This window comes from Necator americanus, chromosome II (genome assembly GCF_031761385.1).
Source record: "Necator americanus strain Aroian chromosome II, whole genome shotgun sequence".
NCBI lineage: Eukaryota > Metazoa > Nematoda > Chromadorea > Rhabditida > Ancylostomatidae > Necator > Necator americanus.
The window spans coordinates 13,039,302-13,061,941 of NC_087372.1; the positions used below are offsets into that span (position 1 = coordinate 13,039,302).

At 39.0% G+C, this 22,640-nt stretch overlaps 1 protein-coding gene across 3 annotated transcripts in view; it reads left to right on the forward strand.

Annotated features, from left to right (window-relative positions):
• The window catches only part of RB195_017683 (uncharacterized protein), a gene marked incomplete at both ends in the record, with an annotated part of 127,759 nt that overhangs the window by 59,899 nt on the left and 45,220 nt on the right, over positions 1–22,640 (forward strand). For all 3 annotated transcript variants that reach the window (XM_064184781.1, XM_064184782.1, XM_064184780.1), the window contains 9 exons: positions 1,200–1,291; positions 4,775–4,918; positions 11,006–11,162; positions 12,312–12,430; positions 12,576–12,773; positions 12,830–13,018; positions 15,013–15,146; positions 17,544–17,628; positions 21,775–21,861. In XM_064184781.1, coding sequence (XP_064040661.1) covers positions 1,200–1,291; positions 4,775–4,918; positions 11,006–11,162; positions 12,312–12,430; positions 12,576–12,773; positions 12,830–13,018; positions 15,013–15,146; positions 17,544–17,628; positions 21,775–21,861 — 1,205 coding nt within the window. The remainder of the gene's footprint in view (positions 1–1,199; positions 1,292–4,774; positions 4,919–11,005; positions 11,163–12,311; positions 12,431–12,575; positions 12,774–12,829; positions 13,019–15,012; positions 15,147–17,543; positions 17,629–21,774; positions 21,862–22,640) is intronic.

Consider the following 22,640-nt stretch of genomic DNA (forward strand, 5'->3'; position numbering starts at 1 on the left):
TCTCGAAATAACACATCAATGTAGCGCGAGCATGGAAACACATCCACAGAAGAATTTGTTAGCCATAAAGTTAACTACATAGTGCGATTACCGAGGGGTATAAATGCTATTCACTCTCCTAATGACCTGTTCCCTAATGATCCGCTGACTGTTCAGTAGCTAAAAAACAGTGTTTTACTAGGTAGATGGTGAAATGTTCGATTTTCGATGGATCTCAGCGTGATAAGATGACGTATTGATTTCCGATGAGCTGTATACGAGAATTGACTTTATTGGCTGACGTTTAGGCAAATCGCCTTGGTCAGAGCCTTAAATTAACGACTCTCCCACAAGTTGAGCTCAGTCATTCAAACACTGGTCAGTGAAATCTCTTTCCAACCAGGCAGACTAAATTTTGAACCTTCTTTACGATCTTTAACGTAGCTACTACATAAAATACTCTCTTAGATCCTAGAAGCTTAGCAGTGATCACTGACTAATCGATCGCAAGAACGAATGTCTCATTCAAATCAGAGTACTCTTCCGATATTTATCGCGTAATCGAGAGACTTTCTTCCCTTGCGATTCAAGACAGAGTGATTCTGCCTTCGAATGCGTCAAAATGTTTCCAGCGATTCTCGAACCAATTCGAGTTCTAAATTCAAGTGCCAACATTTTAGTGCTGATTTCCGGATCAGATGTCAAACGCTCCGTTGCTGTTTTGTGTTGTATGGGCGCTTGGAATTTATCTTAGCCTTATTGTCTTTTTTAGCTGAGTATATACAGACTGGCTATTCCTAAAAAGTTTTGTTTTTAGCATTGTTTTGCGCACTGCTTTCATCATGCGTAAAATTGCATTCTTGTTACGGATTTGGCACCCGTTGTCCTCGTTGTTCTTTGATTTACGCTTGAAAGGACACACGCTACGCTACTACTGCATTACCGTTGTACATTTTGCCATTCGACTGAAGGAAGTGAAGACCTGAGCAGAGTAATTTGATTTTTCGCCGCCTCAACATCGATGTAGGGCGGGCGCGGGAAGCGGTTGACAGATGGGATGAGAGAGTGCCAGAGAGGTTGCTGAGAGCGAGAGTGTGCCCTAGGGGCTGAGAGAACGAACAACAACCGTCGTCTGATGATGTGAGCAAGGACCGAGTGGGGGTGTGAGCAGCAGAAAATCTTGTTCACGACCGGTGGTGTAGGTGTGTTGTGCACTTCAGAAGAAATTGGCGGCGTTTTCGTCAAATCGCTCGTTCCACGATCGGCTGCCGCTCAATCTGGCCAAATTCACGTCCACGACCTCATTCTGGAGGTTAGTTTATAGTAAAGTTTTTGAAGTCACTTGTTCGTTTAGGATCAATCCTAATATTATTTTGAGACGCTAAATACGGCTGCTAACTGAAGTTTGCGCTCCGTCTCTGGTCCAGCAGCTATGCTTTTCGCGAAAATTAGCTTTAGGATGCGGATGCTACTTCACTGCTAGTTCTCAGAACGTATTGATTCAGTTTCCGCTATTTCTTTTTTTTTTGCGAAGTTTCTTTTCCGCTACCCAAACCATATTATCCGCCAGATGAAGTCCTCATCAAAACGTTTCACTGTGCTGTTTTTTGCTCCCTAACGCACTAGATATGCATCAGACCGAATTCATTTTGGCTAAATTACGTTAGTGCTGCTATCGGAAACTAACGGTTTTGCAGCACGTGCATGGAAATTGTGTGCATGGAAAAACGCTTCCAGAGAGGACATTGTGCATCACTAATTTGAAGTTTTCCGAAAGATGTGTCCTAAATTATTTTTTGAAGAAAGCACTTCCTTGATGATCTAGAAAGAAGTGTAACGTATTATCCGAAAAATATTCCACCAGAATGGATCTAAAAGGTACTGCTCACAACTTCTCTGCTGTTTTGGTGTCAGAGCTGGTTACCTCGTTGAATCTCTGTTATGTAAAAAACCATGAAGTCCTTTCGGATTAGAATCTTCGAAATTTTTTGCTGAGTTCATCTGCTGTTTCTGTTGTGAAGTTTTGTTGTGAAGAAAGCTGGTGGCAAGCACGTAAAAATTAGAGGAGTTCTTAGTTTAAACTAAGGTTTAAAGTGCAACGGCTGTCATTTTCCATTTACTCGAAGTCATCTTATTTCACCTGTTAAGCATGCGCATACTTGATGATTCGGAGTTTTCCTTTCGCTTTTCACTTCTTTAGAAACTAACACGTTCTTGGAAAACAGCGTCAGGCTTCTGTAGACATTAACTTATTTTCAGGCCGTATTGAACTTTCGAATGTAATTTTTCTCCTAACCCATTTATCCCAACAATCATTACGGAGGCAATTTTGATATTCTATGAACTCCAAGAATCAAGCAATTTATGAAAACGAAAGGATAAGAAATGACCTTCAAACAAATACGTTTCCCTCGAACAGGAGTGGTCATATAATTGAAATTTAAATGCTCTAACTTCTAATTTTTTATTTGCTAAAGCACAAATGCCTGAAAGCAAAGGGGAAAGGTTCCGGTGTATCTCTGGATTTTCAATATAGTCGTTCACATGGCTCAGCCTTTTCGCTGTTTTCTTCTCTTTTTTGCTGAATCTACCTTAAACCACTATACGAAAATAGTAGAAATCATTTTTAAAACGGAACAATTCGAATTTTTCACAACTAATTTGTATCCGAAAATATTCATGTTACAACTGTTGATTCACTTTGCAGCAATGAGTCGAATTCGCAGCCAGAAATATTTTTTCCTGTAACTAATGTCTAAAAATCGAAGTTGTTTTCGAAGGATAATTAACAGTTGACCAACAAAGCAGCCTCAAATTATTAATTATTAATTATTTCAAATATTCGTTAATAGAAACATGAAACCTTCCCCTCAATTACGAGCAAGAATTCAAAGATCCGAAGCGAATTTCCGAGGAATCCTTTAAAAGTGCTGTTTACGGTAGTTTAATTACATAGAGGTGTGTGCAAACGTAACGCCACGTAAAAGGCTGCGCCAGATTCCACTGAAAATAACATTGCTGATTTTCTTTTTTTTTCTAACGTTTCTGGCTCAAACAAATGTGTCTTACTTCTTTTGGTGCACCATTGGTGTATGTGAATGAATGAATAAACAAATAAATAAATATTATAAGTCCAAGCACTTCTCTACTGGGTAATCCCTAACTAAACCAGTCTTCAGACACCCGAACGATCTTAAAGGCATCACCCCACGAATCTGAGGTGGTGCGGATTTATTCACTGTAATTCTTAGCATGATTTGTTTACCAGAAAAAAAATAACGTTCATAGTTTTTTTCCGCAAGTTCTCGTATTTTTCCTAGATTTGCGTTACTTTTTTCACAAAAAAATGTGATCTATGAAAACTCGGAGCCGTCACAGGAAACGTGGACACTTTGTGATTTGTTTAGCAAAGTCTGTGGTGATTTAAGTTTATCCTGATTGATCTTCTTAATTTGTGTGCCGGGTAGGCAGGCAACGTGCTGTTTGCCTTTTCTGATAGAAGAAAATTAGACGCAAAATTTATTTCTCGCATCATCTCAAAAAAAAAATTGCGCTTGTTTGAGTTTGCTCGATGAGGTTCGTTTTTGTTTCGTGGGCAATTAGGATGTTTAAAGGCATCACCCCACGAATTTGAGGTGGTGCGGATTTCAGGTGGATTATTCGTATACGGGATAGTAGATTACGGAGAGGGGGGTGACTCCGTCCATTTCTTGTTAATTGCCGTGGAAAACGGCCCGGAAGATGCGGCGCGTGCAGAAGGCGCGCTACAGTCAAACTCCTTATAGAAAATAGTGCGCCGGAACGCCCGAAGCCGTATCTTCCGGGCCGTTTTTTACGGCAATTAGGAAGAAATGGACGGAATCACCCCCTCTCCATAATCTACTATCCGGTGTACGAATACTCCACCTGAAATCCGTACCAACTCACATTCTTGGAGTGATGCCTTTAAATGTACGCATTAAAGTTTTACTTGCAGGTATTAGAATAAGATAGTATGCGCTTTCTGTTGATGTCATGCTTATTTCAGCGTGAACTTGTAAATGGATGTATTTTGGTGTAAATTAGACATCGTTACGTGAAATTACCTTGAATAACTGCCAGATTCATTTGTAAGTTGAGGAATGTGTTCATATCTTCTATCATACCTCATATTCTCAACTTTGAGACAAAAACAGCAGAGAAGAACTTCAGTTAAGTACCGTGATGTTGGAACCATATCTTTAACTGCTATTTTGGTTTGAAACCGTGTTTTTTATGTATCGCTTGAACGAAGCTAAACGAACGATCGGAAAAGTGTTTCAGGGATGGGCGTTTCCCAAAATTTCCGCCAGTGTTTTGACGGTTTTTAGCACAACTTCTCTGGAAATATTTTTCATGTTTTTTTTTTCAAACATCTTTCGAGTCCTAAAACATGCAGCAATAATGGGTTTGTGCACCGGGTTGTGCATATTTATGAGTTCTCTGTCTAGAGGAGAAAAATTTTATTTTATGAAAAATGAAAGTTTTCATAAATGAGTTGAGGTGTTTATGAACATACTTCTAAAAGTTATAAAGCAACAGAAGGCAAACATGTGGAATATTTCGCTTTTCCATTTCTAGCACACACATTTTTATATGATCATTTTAATTATTTCATGATATTTCAACCTTGCTGAAGTTGCGGAACTCGAGGGACTAAGTCTAGGATATGTGCTCTTTAAGTAGAACTGTTCTAACGTTCAATAAGATTGAAGATCCTCATCTCTAGGTTGATTCTTATCCCCTGGCTGTTTATTGTTGACAAACAACTTTTCAGGTCAACGGCGTGTCGTTGGAGCACCTCTCACATGCGGATTCGGTTCGAACGTTGGTGAGAAGCGGTGAGAACGTTCAGTTGCGCCTCATCCGCTTCCCACAGGACAGCGCTCAAGCGCAGTGCCTCAAAATGCTTCAGGAACAGGTGACTTTTAGCGGTCTCTTTTTTTTCGCCATTTTCTTTCCTTTTTTTGGTTTTTATTCGGTTCATTTGTAACTTTTTCTATTACTATTTTTTCAATACAGGAAGTCGCACTTATTATTTACTACTTACTTTTATTTATTGTATAGTAACAGTTAAAGGCATCACCCCACGAATCTGAGGTGGAGCAGATTTCAGGTGGAGTATTCGCATACGGGATGGGAGACTATGGAGAGGGAGGTGATTCCATCCATTTCTTCCTAATTCAAGTAAAAAATGGTCCGGAAGATGCGGCGCCGCACAAGGCTGCCGCGCTCCAGTCGAACTCCCTGTAGAAAATAGTGCGCCAGAACGCCTGAAGCCGTATCTTCCGGGCGGTTTTTTACGGCAATTAGGAAGAAATGGACGGAATCACCCCCTCTCCATAGTCTCCCATCCCGTATACGAATACTCCACCTGAAACCCGTACCACCTCAGATTCGTGAAGTGATGCCTTTAAGCTAGGCATAGTAATTCTTTGTGTTTTCGAGTGATCAATAATAATAGTAATGGCAGTGAACGAATGTAGAGTAGTCAAAAATATCAGTGGCAACTTTTTAAAGTAATTGTTAGAAGCTATAAATTCTTTTAAAAAAATTTAATTGATTCCTATTCTTGAGAAAGAAAAAAGACGAAAATTCTTGATATTTTCTCTTTCTTACCTTTTTTTGTTCGCAATTAGAGGAACTGAATAGTTTTTACCACATGTTCGATATTACAACATGGACTCCCAGAGAATCCTAGCTCTTTCTCATCCATAATTTTGTCGACTTTAATGACGTGTGGCTGTTTTCAAGCCCACATTAACGGCAGGTAATAGATGGCCGCACCCTCTGTCGACCCCAATTTTTCACTTAAGTGTCTGGAAATAAAAAGAAATAAATGGACAGCCTTTTACCTGTCTTACATAGTTCTTCGAGGCAGAGCATCTGAAAATACTACGGCCTTTTTTTTATTTTCTCCGAGAAAACTGCATTTGTCTAATATTTCTTACTTTTTATTCAATTCTTTCTTCGATGCCTTTTGAGGCTCTGCACTTCGTCAATTTCCCGTTTCCCACCTTTTCTCATCACTCTCTCCGAATTCATGCTCTTTCTCATCCATAATTTTATCGACTTTGATGATGTCTCCAAGCATCTTCAGCGAAAATTGTTGAGGATAGTCACTGGCGCTCGGAATATGTAAATAGAGTGCATATGGATGGATACGAGTTGGAAACGTGAGAAAGTCATATGCATTCGTTCAGTTTAATGGTTCTTTTGTGATTTTCATAAAGTTTATGGATCATTTGCGAAGCTTCTTGAAGCAACGTCCTTGTCGTTTTACTGCTTCCAAATGTCTGCGTGTTTTCTTACGGTACCCATAGCTTCAGCTTCCAATCTTTTAGTTTTTTTTTTTTATTTCAAATATATTTTGGCTGAGTAGTTCTTTCTAGCGACTAGAAGTTCAAGAAATTAATCAATATTGATTCGATCTTCATATCCGAATGAAGCGAGCTTTTAGTAGAATTTGGGTTCAATTTTTCAAAAAAAAAAGATTCAAAAAATTTTCGGAGTCAATTTTTCTAACAAAATATTTTTGGAAGTTGTTTCATTTGTTTCGTCGCCACCAAAATGGGTATGTAGTTTTTCCATTCCCTGAAAAGGTGGCAAAGATGTAATTCTTGTGAAATACAAGGTTTTATCAACAAAGAAAACTTTTGTTTCTTTTGGATAACTACAGAACTTACATTTGCTACCTTAATAATCATAAATCCAGAAATTCCGACTTCAGATTAAATTTTTGTGCTTTCCTTCTTCCAGTGACGTTCACATTTAAGTTCTTAGTAAATTTTTGGCAGTAAAACAGTAGATAACTGAAACGGTTAGGAGAATGTTTGAATATTTTACAACATTGCACCTGAGAACGTTTTTCAGCATTCTTGCTGCTCTCAAAATTGTGCTGAAGATTTTATTCGCTTTATTTTAACACACATATGTAGAGCTGAGGTTCAACAGCAGACCGATCGTGGCGCAGTCGGCCAGAGGTCGTTGTAGCCACAGGGTCAAGGGTTCGAAAACGCCCCAGTGCAAACCAATCCTTTCGACCCCCAGGGTCGATAAATTGCTGCCAGTCTTGTCTTGGAGGATAGAAAAGCACTGACTTGATCACCGGCTGGCCCCCGCAAGTCATAGTAGAGGCCAACACGCGTTCTAAAACCCCAACGATTACGAATTCCAGTAAAACGCGTTGGCGCATCCTAAGTGGATTGATACGCCGGTGACTTTGTCTTTTGACTTTTATCCTTTCCTTTTCTTCCTTATTCCGAAGTTCACGCAAGAAAGAAATGTATTTTTGCTGCGGTCGTTCCCTAGTTCGGGTTACTTTTCCATCTTCTATGAAGAGTTTCAGCTGCATACCTTCATTATGACACTTTCTAAGTGGTCTTCTTGATCTACTTTTTTATCTATGGATGAATGAAAGAAAATGAACCATTGAGGAAGTAAGGAACTGCAGGACCTTTATTCTTAGGTGTTTTGCGATTACCTTAGCGCTATTCATGTGCATTCTATGAATTCACCTTTCTCTTTACCTGTTTTCTTTCCTCAACCGATAATGCTTGTATTTTGAAGAATAACGAAAACAATAAAAGCAAACAGTAGCGAAGAATCTAAGCAGGCGCTCCACCAACGCAAAACTCGTTTCGAACGGATCCGGGTATTATTGTTATGCTTCCAGCGCCAAACGTTTCGACAACTCAATATTCACAGCCGCCTTCCAAGCTCACATACTCCTCTGGCTTTACTGTTTCTTTCCTCTGGAACTTGAGATACGGCAAGTTACTGTAATTTAAGACATGCACTTTTTCGAAGGGCTTAGGGGAACTTTGACGAATGGGCTACGAATAGCCCGAATACGAGTGCGTAGGAATTGAGGCTCTCCTTTTCTAAGTGCAAATTTCTTGGACCGCCGAATGAAACAATATCTTTAATCATAGTCATTTTTTCAGAAGACACTGTTCAATCGTTCTGGATTAAAAATTAACAGTAATTAATAATAAGAGTTCTAAAAAATTTACAAAAGGGAAGAGATTGCATAGTTTGAGTCTACGTTGTGTATTCATCCTCGGAGAGTAATCTCTCAACCAAAAACGCGATGCGAATCGAGATGTACTAGTTCTTTCCATAATTGACGAGGAGTATTTTGATCATACTGTACCTGTTTGCTTGTCTTCACTCTTGAGTCGCGCAGTTGTGTTATTTTATTGGAAAGGAAAAATTAAGATAATCGCTTATGCTTACACAACTATCTGAAAGTTTTTTAAATGAAGACATTAGACATTTAGACATTTTTTGATGTTTGCACCAAGACTTTTTCTGTAATTACCGTTTTATGGTGGAAAAAATCCTGAAATCAATGAAATTCAGTGAAAACTTTGCTTGGATGAAATTTCGACTTTGTGGTTAATTTTTCGCGTGTAATAACATGACAGCTGCTATTTGCTCTTCCCCTAATTTTTGAGATTTCCTGAAGTTTTTCAATATTTCTTCTACAAGAACTTTTTTCTTCTTTGTTGCGTAGTTTTTCCGAAATTAAACCTATCTTATCGTCTACTTCAAAAGAATTCCACAACTGACGTCAAAACATCACTTGAGGAATTGTTGAGAAAAAATTTCAAGTAATCAATAACACTCAAAACTGAGGAAAAATGTCATTTACTATGAGAAATAGATTTGTAGTTGTAAAAATCGAAAAAAAAACAACTGCTTCGTTTGCACCCCCAGAGACCCGATTATGGCCGATTTTTTCAGCGTGAATAGCAAACAGTTCGTCTGGGAAATTCTCATTTCAGATTCTGTTCGATTTACGTGTATTCTCATTTCGCTTCTAAGTGGAACACATTATTCTTCTCCGTACGCAATCACGCCGTTTTCGCTCGCATCTGTTTCATATTACGCTCCAATATGTGTGCGCGATCAGCTCCGTCCGATCTGACTTGGGGCGTCGCCCACGCCCGACCAATTCAACATGGGACCCGATCCACCGATTTCCTAATGAGTATTGTGAACGGGTTTCCATCACTGTTTGCCTTTTCGCCGCACTAGTTCTGAGGTAACCAAACCTAATCCTAAGCGCAACCCTAAGCCTTTTTAAATTTTTATTTCGCTCGTAGGTATCGTATTATACAAGAACTGCCGCATTACACTTTCATCATTTTTTTTTGCATTCCCTCTTCATTTCACACTGCCTATTCGGAAGCGTATAATTTTTCTAAATGTCTTGCTCAATTTTTTAAAGGAAGCTACTAAGCCGTTTACGCTCATTACACCTTTGATTAGCTTGCGAAAAAAAATCTTTTCGATTTCTTTCTTGCCGTGATTTTTAGCAAAAATTCTTCTTTCAATTTCATAATTTACAACAATTCTTCTAAAACTACCTGTTTAAAGGCATCACCCCACGAATCTGAGGTGGTGCAGATTTCAGGTGGAGTATTCGTATACGGGAGGGGAGACTACGGAGAGGAAGGTGATTCCGTCCATTTCTTGCTAATTGCCGTAAAAAACGGCCCGGAAGATGCGGCGCTGCACTAGACTGGCGTGCTCCAATCGAACCTCTTGTACAAAATGGTGCGCCAAAACGAATGAAGCCGCATCTTCCGGGCCGTTTTTTACGGCAATTAGGAAGAAATGGACGGAATCACCTCCCGTCTCCATAATCTACTATCCTGTATACGAATACTCCACCTGAAATCTGCACCACCTCAGATTCGTGGGGTGATGCCTTTAAAGACGCACACATAAGACATTGCATAGACATTGCTCTTTTCAATGTAGATTTTCCTCTTTCTAATAGAGCCCTTGTCTCCCAGATTATCGAAAACTCCACTTTTTATTGTTGTGCAATGTCCATCAAAAGTACATAGCCATTTTTCGTTTGTCAAGCATTAAAAATAAAAAGAATAAAGTCACTGGCGTATCAATCCACTTGGGACGCGCAAACGCGTTTGCTGCAATTCACAATCGTTGAGGTTTTGGAACGCGTGTTGGCCTATACGATGGCTTGCGGGGGCCAACCGATGACCAAGTCAGTGTTTTATCCTCCCAGACAGGTCTGGTACTAAATTATCGACCCCAGAGAGATGACAAGCTCGGTTGGCAGTTGGGCGATCTCGAACCGTGGACCGTGTGGCTACAGCGGACCCCTAACCGATTGCGAACCCCCCTCCCCCCTTTTGTCAAACATTTTCCTCGAAAAATTGGAATTTAATCGTTCACTGTGTGGTATCCGTTTGCTGAACAAATTGCGTGTTTTTATGGCTTTCGAGGAAATCGATGATTCACTAAAACAAAGAAAAACAAGTGCAACTGCTATTTGTCTCTTCACTGGCGTAATTGTGGTGTTTTTCGCTCCACCACATACTTTCATGGATTCTATACTGGGTACGAACGATGTTCAATTTCCTGTAGAATTTCCTTTGGATCCTCGTGGACTCCATTGTCAAAGCTGCTCTCACAGATTGGCGCTAGAATTAGGCAGTTCGTAGAGTAGGGTGTTTTTAAAATTGCAGGTGGATTCTATCCTTTTGTTCTGACATTCTTACTAAATAAGCCATAGTGCTCGGTTTTTTCTGCAGTTGTTTCCGGAGACGTTTCGAATTTCGCCTCATAGTTTCAACTTTTCTCTGATTGCTTCCTTTTGCAATTTTCTGGACGTTAGTTGCAATTCTGTTACTTTTTCATTCGTTTCCCGGTCTTTATCTGTCCCTCAATTAGTTGGTCCTCAAAATTCTACCAAAAACACCACAAACAAAACTTTTTTGTTGCAACGGCTTCATTTACTACTTGTTCAAGAATTCATTTCAATTTCCTCAACGTTCTTGCATGCACTCTAAATCAGCTGGATGAGCGACTGCCTTTCAACCCCCCAGTTCTTTTCTGGAAGACGAACAGCTGTTCTTTCCGGAGCATTGCGAACTTCTTGTAAAAACACCTTCAGCACATTGTCGACTTGTCATCTGAGTATAAAATCTGCAACGTAATCAATTGGAGTCTAAGAATGATGTATTACCAGGAGACGGACACGCAGGTGATCGACGTGCAATCCTCGAATCCGGGCCTGGTGTCCGAATGGAAACGGCGACTATCGAACGATGTCGACATCATCACCGCCGTCATCAGACCCGATTCGAATCGCGCTGGTGACGGTGGGCTTGGGATTTCTCTGGAAGGTGAGCACAAGCATAAATGTGTACCCGATCTCTACGGTTTCTACGGTCTTGCTTAAAGACATCACCCCACGAATCTGGAGTGGTTTCTGGAATCTGGAGACGGATTTCTGGTAGAGTATTCGTATACGGGATCGTATATTATGGAAAGAAGGGTGATTCCGTCCATTCTTTCGTAGAAAACGGCCCGGAACATACGGCTTCGAGCGATCCGGCGCACTATTTTCCGCAAGGAGTTCGATTGGAGCGCGTCATCCTTCTGCACGCGCGCATCTTCCGTTTTTACGGGAGTTTTTTACGGCAATTAGGAAGAAATGGACGGAATCACCCCCCTCTCCATAATCTACTATCCCATGTACAAATACTCTACGTGAAATCCGCACCACCTCAGATTCGTGGGGTGATGCCTTCAAAGTTAGGATTCAAACGACCTTCAAAATAAGAGACATGTCAATGATTGTTTCGTCTTTAATCTTCTTTTTACATTTACGTTTACGAAATTGTAGAGTCCCTATCTTTTACGGATTATTTTTTCCTTCTTTTTTTTCTTTTGAACCTCTGTGTATTCACTGTGATTCTCAGCATGATTTGTTTACCAGAAAAAAAAATAACTTTCATAGTTTTCTCCACAAGTTCTCGTATTTTTTCCAAATTCAAGTCACTTTCATCATACAAAAAAATGTGACCTATGAAAACTCGGATCCGTCACAGGAAACGTGGACACTTTTTGATTTGTTTAGCAAAGTCTGTGGTGATTTAAGTTCATCCTGATTGATCTTCTTAATTTGTCAACCGGTAAGGCAGGCAACGTGCTGTTTGTCTTTTCTGATAGGAGAAAATTAGTCGCAAAATCTATTTCTCGCATCATCTTAAAAAAAAATTGCGCACGTCTGAGTTTGCTTGATGAGGTTCGTTTTTGTTTTGTGAGCAATTAGGGTGTTTAAGTTCGTAACGACCGACGTAAACCAACGCATTAACAACTTTCTAGGACAACCACGGACTTTTTGTAGGATTATTGTTGTCAAGTTGAAGATGTTTTTTTCTGGTTTCATCTGTGTTTAAGAGAACTGCTATCAAAAAGTTACTCCAGGATTCACGACATTTTCTCTTAAAATTCAAATCTCGACATCTTCGAATGAGTTAATCTTTTAGGAACTGTTGACGTCGTCAAAGGTCATCAGCTGTGCCCCCACCACTACATCGAGTCTATACGACAAAATGGACCAGCTGCTGTGTCTGGCCTTCTACAGGCTGGGGATGAGCTCCTTCAGGTAGCCGTGTTATTCAAATTTCGAAAGAAATTAACTACATCCAATTTTCGACTCCAAAAACTGTATCATTCCACATTTTTAGTCTTAGATACCGTAATCTTGATGGAACCACTTACACGGTAGTCTAAACTATTACCGATCTCAGGTCAATCACTCCATACTCTACGGAGAATCCCATGTCACCGTTCGACAAGCGCTTTCTCGAGCTGTTCACTCAGGAGCGCCGGTCACCTTAGTGGTAGCGCGCCGAGCCCAACACGTGAACGTTTTCCAACCGAAATTCGAGAAGAGTCTTCCAGCCGCGTATCCTTTGCTCGCTTCCGGACACGAGAAGATCGTCAAGGTTCTCGTCGAGTTATCCGTGGAAGTATATTCGGTACCAAATGTAAGTGATTTTAGGCAAAATCTGAAGTTAACATTCCGGAGATGGTGACGAACACCGATGCACTGCTTCAACAAGTTTCTCGACGGTTACGTGCACGATCGTTAGAACCGCTCACCGGTTTAGCTGTCTGGAATTGTGTACCGTTGGTGGTTTGCCTCGAGAAGGATGAACGAGGACTAGGCTTTTCTATTGTTGATTATCAGGTGAGCAGAGGATTTGGAACCATCTTTCTCTTTTTAATACATTAGAAATTTTTTCGTCCCGAGATAGTTCATCATATAATTATGATGTTTTGGGGAATTCTCAATGTTCGTTCCTTCCACTAACGGATAGAGTTTGCAAGTATCCCAGCAAAAACCCGGTGAACTCCCGAAGGAACCAGTGATCAGAAGCTGCTGTTTACCAACCGAAACAATTATTTACGCGATCAGCGATATAATATTTCCTAAGTGGATTTTATTGCCTGGACGGGTGCAAAGAATTGCTTTTCGGATAATAACACTACCTCTCCACTTCTAACAGTTTCACCAGCCAATTCTAAGGATGTAAAGAGCTGCGTTGTTGGATAAAATGATCCCTCTAAAGTTTTATGCCTCGATTCCTTGATGTGCCAGTGGCACTTTGCATTTTCGCTTTGTTTCTCAAAGGTTACGTTGGGAACCTTACCTACATACTGCAACACGGCCCCAACATCAGGAAACTTTCCAAACGGGTTCTTTTGAATCCACAATTTTCGTGAGGTAATTATTAGCGATGTATCAGGATATTAAGCTTATTTTTAAGATGACACAGAAAGGACTCAGAAAAATGCAGAAAATAACCTGAATGATGACTTTATTATCACAAAATACACTTCCCTAAATTCACTCCTTAACCTACGTCTTACCTATAATTATCATTCCAAAAACTTGCCTGATACCGGTAGAAATTCTTGCGAGCTCTGTTATAAGGTCTTAATCGGGCTCAAGTCTTCTCTTTATCACATAACTTTTCCCTCGGATCCTCATTCTTAGAAATCCTCTTTTTAGAACATGGTGCATTCGCCATGTGCTACCACAATCCTTTGCCGTTTTGTGGATACGCAGCAGTGTATCAGGGGAGCAATTAGTGCTTTCCCTACCATAAAGGACTTTTCTGGGAAACCGAGACTTGGCGGGAGGTGTTGAGGATCTAACATCATTTCAGGAGCAGGACAGACAACATGTACATACCTTGTAACATCAGCCTGGTATAACATACTCTAACTTCTCCTTATATTCACGTTCACCGTCTCTATAGAACAGTATTTACTATTTACTATACATCAACAGCTTACATCAAATTACACAAAATAAATGAAACTTTCCAAAAAAAGTCATAAAATAAAAAAGTCTTTTTTGTTTTGAATTGTTTTCCTCTGTTCATTTGCTGAACCATTTTCAGTAGTAGTTAGGGAGTTAACATTACTTGTGAGTTATGTCTAAAATTATTTATTACCTCTCTTGTTCAGACAGACTTTTAGACATAACTCACAAGTAATGTTAACTTATTGTCGCCTACCGTGTTTTTTTTTTAATTCCCCTCAGGTAAATGGTACTAATCACAACGGTAGATGGAGTAGTGCGTTTCCACTGTCTAATCCGCCTAAAATATTTTTCTCAGAGTGGGATCGGGTCTTTAAGTCCCCGTCTTAACTAGTTCTCAGCAAACAAACTCCGCCATTCTCCTTTTGTTGAGGCGAATTTCTCTGCACACAGTCGTCAATCATTCAAATGCATTTGACAACGATAATGTTTTATTAACTCCGAGATATTTCTTGAGAATTCCCTTCAATCTTTTACTGGAATTTCCCCTTTGGTTCCTCTCTTTTCTTTTTCTCGTTTTAGACGTCCATATACGTTGAGTATAGCTTGATTTTTCCTAACTCTGGACAACTTTCTTCATCAAAAAACGAGGATTTCGGCGCGGCAAAAAAAAAACGATGCTAATTTAATGCTATAGGTGCAGAAAAACTTCCTCTTTTTCTCAGCAAAATATCTAGCTGTGATTAGCGTTGTGATCCACGTGAACACCGCCTAGTTGCCATCATTTTAGCACCATCTGGGACCTCCTTAGTTTCCAATTACAAATTGCACGGCAGTTTTTGCGTGGGACTTCTCATCTGTCTGACAATTTATCCGCGTCTAAGATCAATCACTCATATTTCGCCTATTTTTAGGATCCCGCACATCCGGGTGAATCGGTGATTGTCGTACAATCGCTGGTACCCGGTGGACTTGCTCAATCGGATGGTAGAATAGTACCGGGTGATCGATTACTTTTCGTCAATCAACACGATCTCAGTAATAGCAGGTAGGAAATTTGTTTCGACAGCTAAAAATTGATTGGTTTATTTTAAACTGGAATATTTCAACGAAAGCTCTCTCTTCAAAGCAAAATACGTAGTGTTTCAAAACTGTTCGTTTTTATAAACTCTTTCGGACGTATTTAATCCTGAAGATATCCTCAACTGCTCACCTTTTTTGCAAATTATTGACGTTGTTAGCTCTCACCTATGCAAATGAAAATAACAATAATTTTCTCTCGTCACAATCGAAGCTTGAGGCATGCTGCAGGATTCCCTGGATTAACTAACGGTGTTCGGATTAGTTGAATTAGAAAGATTCATCTGTTCTATTGATTTTCTTCCGCAGAAACCTCGAGTATCAGTGAAGATAATCGTGAGTCATTAATAACATGACTGCGAGGTTCCAGCCCGTTCTGTTGTTTTTTTCTTGATTCCTGGCGGATATTTTTTTTTCCTGCAGCGACCCAGGATTTGGAATTAAAGGAAATGAAAATATTTGCTTGTACTATTTGCTGCGCCATTTCAGATAATATGAGTCTTTATTTTAGCTACACACGTGCAACCGGCAGAAAAATTACTGTATCCGATTACTTGGTTACTCGAAATTTGCTAAAATCTGTGTGATATGGGGGATACCATTTTTTGGAAAAAAAATACATTTGTTTTTTAAAAGAACAGTGATGAAACTCCGCGAGGAGGAACACGACGCACTGTACAAACAACATCACAAAGTATAGTGGGGACAAAATGACATGAAGCGCGGTGCAATTGCGTAAGCGGCTGCGCTCGAAGCGCTGCGATGGAGCGTAGCGGTTAGAGTGGAGGTGGGACCATCGCGAAGTATAGCAGGGATTAGTTTTAGCAAGGTCTCCCCTCGATCCTGACCGCAACTTGAGCTTTGAGCGCATCCGCTTACGCAGCTACACATATCGCTTTCACACTACTGTGTATATAAAGCGCAACTGTAAAATCCTCATATGTTTGCTGTTCAATAATTTTATTTTTCAAATTATTTAACAATTCAACAAAAGCATGCATAGTGTTTCGAAATTGTTTGTTTTTTATAAATTGAAATGTGGGTGTGAAATAATTGAATTTTAACAGCATTCTATGCCACGCACTCCTACCATTATTTCGTTTTCTACACTCGTTACAGTAATGTTCATCACAAATCGCAATTGGCTCTGAAGAAAGGGATAACGCCGAACCGGCACCTGTTAATAAAAAAAATTCAGCACCAAACTTGGACACATCTTAAGCAAATCGATTAAAAAAATCTCTTCACAGTGTTTGTTTTCTAAAACTCCGAGAATATTTTCGATTTTTTATCTTTCTTTCCCGTACTTTTCTCCGGAAACGTGATGTTCTATGTTTTCGAATCGTCATCGCTTAGTTAACGTGACAACGGGGCGACAAATTCTGTGACGAGGACGGTAAAAACACAGCGAATGTGTGAGTGAATGAAAACGTATCCGCAGTGCAGGTTTCCTGAAGAAAGTTGCTCAACTTTTTTTTGAACAAATATTCCCTTTCATATTGAGCTATGGTTCATGAAATCCCAGGATGTCTAACCAACTATTAATGGATACGGTTGTCAGTACGAAAACAACTTAATTCCCAGAAGAAAAGATTTCGGAAAAAAGTAGATGAAACGAAGAACTAAAATAATAGCATGATATCTCAGGGACCTGTCAAATTATTTTATCGTATTATTACTACTGTTATTACTGTTATTACTGTGGTAAGATTGATTCATTGGACAAGTTGTAGTTATAGTCAAGTTGTTAAAGTTTCTCAGAATCCTCAGAACTTAACATCTCCAAGAAATCTCTCATTTAATTCAGAAAATGGGTTAGGCTCAGCTGAACGGCGCATAGCGCGCTGCTGAATCAGTAACAGGGTGGTTTTTCTAGCGAACATCTGCACTGGAGCAAAAAAAAACAACACCTGCGAGATTCTGGCATAATTTTTGGATTCGAAAAATGGTTAGATTTTTTTTGAGACGAAACGTTGGAGATTGAAACGTTGTTTGCATTTATGTATGCCTATTATATCCTATTTTTATGTATGCTCAGTCGCAGATTTTTCGCTTTTTATTCATTATTTATACTATTTATTCATATTTATTTATTTTTATTTATCATCCATGTTTCTCGAATATTTTCTTGGAGTCTTTTTCCCAACAAAACACAGCGCATCGAATATCCTTTGACATTGGCAGTAAGCTCGCCGATTATCCACACTCGAAGTCCATTGCGGTTTTTGCATTTGTTCTTCTCTAGTTCCTCGTTTTCCCCTTGATTCCGAGTTAATCCTCTCCGGCAAAATCCAGTACTTTCGCAAAATCCCCCCTTTCTTTCCAAAGTCGTAAATTACACCCGATATTACTTTGCCCTTTTCAGCTTAGAACGTGCTGTAGCTGTACTGAAAGCCGCTCCGTTGGGTCGGATTCGAATAGGCATCGCGAAACCGATACCGATTGATCAGGTGAGTTCCGAACTAGCGAATTTGTACTCGTTTCGCGTCGGGATCCGTTCTTACTCAGCATCTGTTTGTCCTTTGCTTGTCATCGCCAGAAATAACATTATTATTGACAGATTCTGGCATTATTATTGACAGATCGCATATTCCTTCTACAACAACTGTTCACTCATGCGGTTGAACTTTCTTGGAATTTGCTGATAATTTGAGAATCTTGGGATTCTTTGGTTTCTGCAGTTTTTCATTAATTTCTAACTCCTTGATGCTTTCTTTGTGAAGTTCTTGGATCTCTCTGCTCCATCAAAACTCCTTTTCCTTCCTTTTTGAATATTTGGAGGCTTCAAGGCTTAGTTTACCACTTCATTTGCGAGATAAAAAATGAAGGCCATCGAACAAATTAGCGCCATTTTTGTCGGGTTAAACGAAGTAGTTCTGCATTCATTTTTTTGTATTGTTTGTTTTATTGGTCTGTTATTTCTATTTCTATTTACTTAACATTTCCTCCTATTTCGATCCTCAGTTCTGTAGTCTTTAAAAATATCAATGGTCGAATTGCCATCGCACAAGTAAGTCTTCAATGCCAAATCCGTAAAAAGAAGACGATTTCTGCCAGAACATCCAAAATTTACGTGACTAAAAACAGCACTACTTCTCGGTTCACCTAAGAAAAGAGAGGGAAAGAGAAAGAAAGGTGAAAGGAGGGAAGAAAGAAAAAAGAAAGGGAAAAGAAAGAAAAAATTAATCATATTTATAAATACCCAACAACGAGATGTGTGAGGAGTACACGGATGACTTATACACCCTGCAGGTGACAAATCTGTGATCGATACCTGTTGGTTAGATAAGACCTGACCTATCAGCATGAGGTCAACAAGAGTGATAGGTTGAGGATCACCTACTTCCATCGATTTAGTACTTTTATTTATTTATCTCTTTATTTATGTATTGAATTACAAACAAAGGTGACAAGAATCAAGCTATGCCAAGGCGATCATGCAAAACAAGGAACTATGCATATTTTCACCCGAAATCCAGGAATTGGAGTCGTCAGAAACACCAAAGGGAACAATTTATCCGACGAAACAAATATTTACGCGTTTTACAATTGTTTTACAAGTCAGTCACTACAAAAATGAATTACTGCAAAATGAATATTTTACTTTGTATCAGATTTATTATGAATGTGACTTTACGCGGTTCCATGTTGTCAATCCTATGCGAGTAAGTATTTGTCTCCTTGGATAAATTCATGCCTTTTTGTGCTCGTCATGCTTTTGATTTCTGGATTTATAGGCGAGGTTTTGCATTTTTGTTGTGGTACATAGTTGCAAGCTGCACTTCGTATCCTATGTACCCGCCTAACGGAAATCTCGACGTTAAAAATTACCCGGAACGCTGCCTTCAGCGTAGGCCAAGATAATCGTCGGGGTCTTTTTTCCCTGCAAAACTCCGGGAGATTTCTTCCGTCATTAGCGGATGTTCGTGCCTCGGATCAATTTGTGGTCGTTCTTTATTCCTGTGCAGCGGTTTTTTGTCAGTCATCCGCGCCTCGGAAATGTGAATAGCGTTACGAGTAGTACTTATCCGTGTAGAGTGTGTTTGGTCAACAAAACGAAACGAAGGAGGCTAATCGATGAGAAGAGGAAGCCTGAGGGCGCCATCCATCCACACTCTTTCACCTCTCCTACGTTTGCACAACCTCTCCTTTCTGTCTCAATGGTTTCCACTTTAATTTGCTCACCATAAAGATGCGCGTCGACGGCAATTTCCCTCCGTTTTTGCCTGGTTCGGTTCGGGTTTTTAGAGGTGTTTCTTTGAAAGTCCGGAAATGAGCGTCTGGAAGGTCACTTACTCCAAACTGTGCACTTTTTGTGCTGCCCCTTGTTGCACTTAGTGTATTTCTTTCTTGATGTTCTTGTTTTTTTTCCTTGACTCTCGTAATCTATGCTAGTTCTGCACTGCATCAGTGAGGTTAGAGGAAAGGTTTTTTTAATATCAATTTTTTTTACAAAATTTTAATGCTGCGATAACTGTTTAGGAGGTGTAAGTAGAGAAAAATACGAATAATAAGCGCTATGTTGATTAAATGAAGAGAAATGAAATAAAATGAAGGAAAGAGTTAGTGTACTGTGGAAAACCAGCACATTCGGACCTGTATTTCTTGCAGAATTACGCCTTTTTCTTTAGTATTTTATTTTTTATTTTACTTTTTTTATTTCACTCTATTATATTATTATTATATTACTTTATTTTTTTAATTTTACTCTAGCAGTATGTGCAGTTTTGTTTTTTCCTTGAAATTCCTTTCTATTCCATTTTCTCAGGCTCCTACATTTTTTCCAAGGTTTTCTGTGCATTTAATACGAATTCCATACGTATACATTATATCCATGTCACAATAGAACGGCATATATGTGTGGAGAGGATTTCAGTGAACCCCTCCCCAATATTTTTCATCCAGTCGAGTTTTTCATTTCCTGCTTATTGCTGCTAATTTAATTTTCTGTCATTTCCTGTACATGAACATCAGCTGTGCTCTGCAACTTGGCGGAATCTGGTGACTTTGTCGTTCTGTTTTAGAAAGATGATTGACGAAACTATGAATTGTTCTTTTCTCCATTTTTTTTTCGTCCATTTATCCGAACGTTGTTACCCCCTGGCTCCGGAATTCCTCTCTTTCTAGTCCATACAGAACGTTTTTTCTAACTTCTAATTTCCTCGTCCTTTTACATCTAAACAGTGATCTGCTGAACTTTTTTTTTCATAAAATTTCTCGTTCTTCGTATTGTCGCTCTATTTCTCAATATCGATGCATCAATTTTCCAATATTTCTCATTTTGCGCAGAAGTTATGTGCGTGATTTTTTTCTTCTCTTTCTTTCATTTTTTGAATCATTCTTCTAAAGTAATTTAATTACTTGAACAAGTTTTCAGAAACGGTGAAAATTATTTATTCAATTATTTTTGTCCATTGTTATTTTTTTCAACTCATTTGTGAATGTGTTTAAGGGAACCACAAAATTTCGCTCATTTTCTCATAATTAGCTCGAAAATGGCTCAGTTTAGCCACTGTTACTTATTTCGACAACCTTTAAAACATCGTTGCTATCTTCAAAATGGAAAAAATAATTAATTTTTCCCAACCTCCTGACTTGGGTTTAGGTCATCAAATGAACAAATAAGCCAAATTTTTTCCTCCTAAAAATCAACATACGACGAACTTCACGTGGTAAGGGAACGTGCGAGAAGAGCTGGAGATAAAGTTGTAGATTGCTGAATTAGCGGTGGTTCCGCTCATCTCCCCCTCATCGTCGTAAGAAACGTAAGAAGTGGAATGGGTAGTTTTTCACGTAGGTTTCGGTTGAGTTCACCCCTGTGCACGCACCGCTTCCACATGCGAGCGGTCCTAGATCAGTGATGTCTTCTCACCAGCCTATTCACGTGAAATCAATGAATTGGATCCTAAGGAGACCGAATCTTGTACATGGAGGCGCGTTTTAATGTATCTCGTAGGAACTAAAGCGGTTCCTTCGCCGTTTTTTTTTTTTTGCGGCGATTAGGAACAGATGAGCTGAACCGCAGCGGAACCCGCGATTTACAACCCCACCTCTAGCCTCTGTCCCAAATTCCATTACCACGTCAAATTCGTCGTATGCTGCCTTTAATTTCTTCTTCACAGAGTATTTCGTTCGAATATTTACTACAACCTGCTAGATTGTCATTTAAAAACCCTGTTTTTTTTGTTTTTTTTTTTCTTCTGATGAAACGCTATGGTATCACTAGAGTTCTAGGAAATCCACACTTCTTCATGCATAGCGAATCTTTTCTTTTCTTGTCTCAAATGTCCAACTCTCTCCTTTTTTCCACTCTAAAAACAACAATTTTGTCCGTTTTCCGATAAATTTCCGCACTGCCTAATAGTCGTTGCTTCTTTTGTCACCGTAATTAATCCCCTTTTCTCTGATTTTCCGATTGAAACTCACGTTCAGCTACATTTCTTCTTTCTCACTCGTCATAGCTGTCTTTTTTCTCTTTTTTTTGCCTCAGCATTACATTTCTTCTCATTTATATGAGATTATCTGCTAGTAAATGGCTTATTCATTTTTGTAATGAATTTATGGGCAGGTGTTTCTTAAAACTCCACCAATTTCAGTGCCGTACCTCATCGCATTCGCCAATTTTTACACGAAGTGAACGTCTTCTCGCTCGTGGAAGCAGTCCACGCGGACGAAGACGACAGGTACATTTCGTTCTCGTTCGCTAGTAAATTTCTTCTCGTTTTGACACACATTTTTGTAAACCTATTACTGCTTAACTTACAGACTTTTCTTTCTAATTCCATGTCATTGTAATTATGACTAAATTGTAATTAAACCTACTAATTAATCCATCGGTATAAATTTGCTGGTTAAAAATTTTAATGATCTATTTTCTTAAAACGTGTACACTTTTTAACTTATATGAAGCTATTTAGTTACAAGTAATTTTAATAGAGATTCAATCTTTTCCCATTCATAAAAGAACATTTTGAGGGGATGCCAATCATTTCTCTCATCTTTCGAAAATTTTCTTCCTTAATGAATTAGAAGAAAAAATAGAAGAAGAGGCCAAAGTAAGATGATGTTTCGACAATTTGTTACTGGTTCTGACTATACCTTCACATGTACCCGTTTCATATTCATATATTCTTATTATATTATTATAATTTATATATTCATGCTTCTTTCTTCTTCTTTTTCTCAAACTCTTTTTTCTTTCGAAAGTATTCCTATCGTAAATGTTCCAATTTTGTCCATTTGTTCGTTTCGCCACGATTTCTATTTTCTTAATAGACAAAAATGGCAGGTAAATTTTAACTTAATTCGTAAGTAGATCTTTTTCGCTTTGAAACGCATTTCTGAACAATTATTAGCGTTTTGTACTAGTGTCTACTATAAACTTACACACCTATTAACAAAATCATTCTTAGTTCTCTCCTCCTCTCACTGTACTTCTCTACTCAACGCATTTGAAATTTAT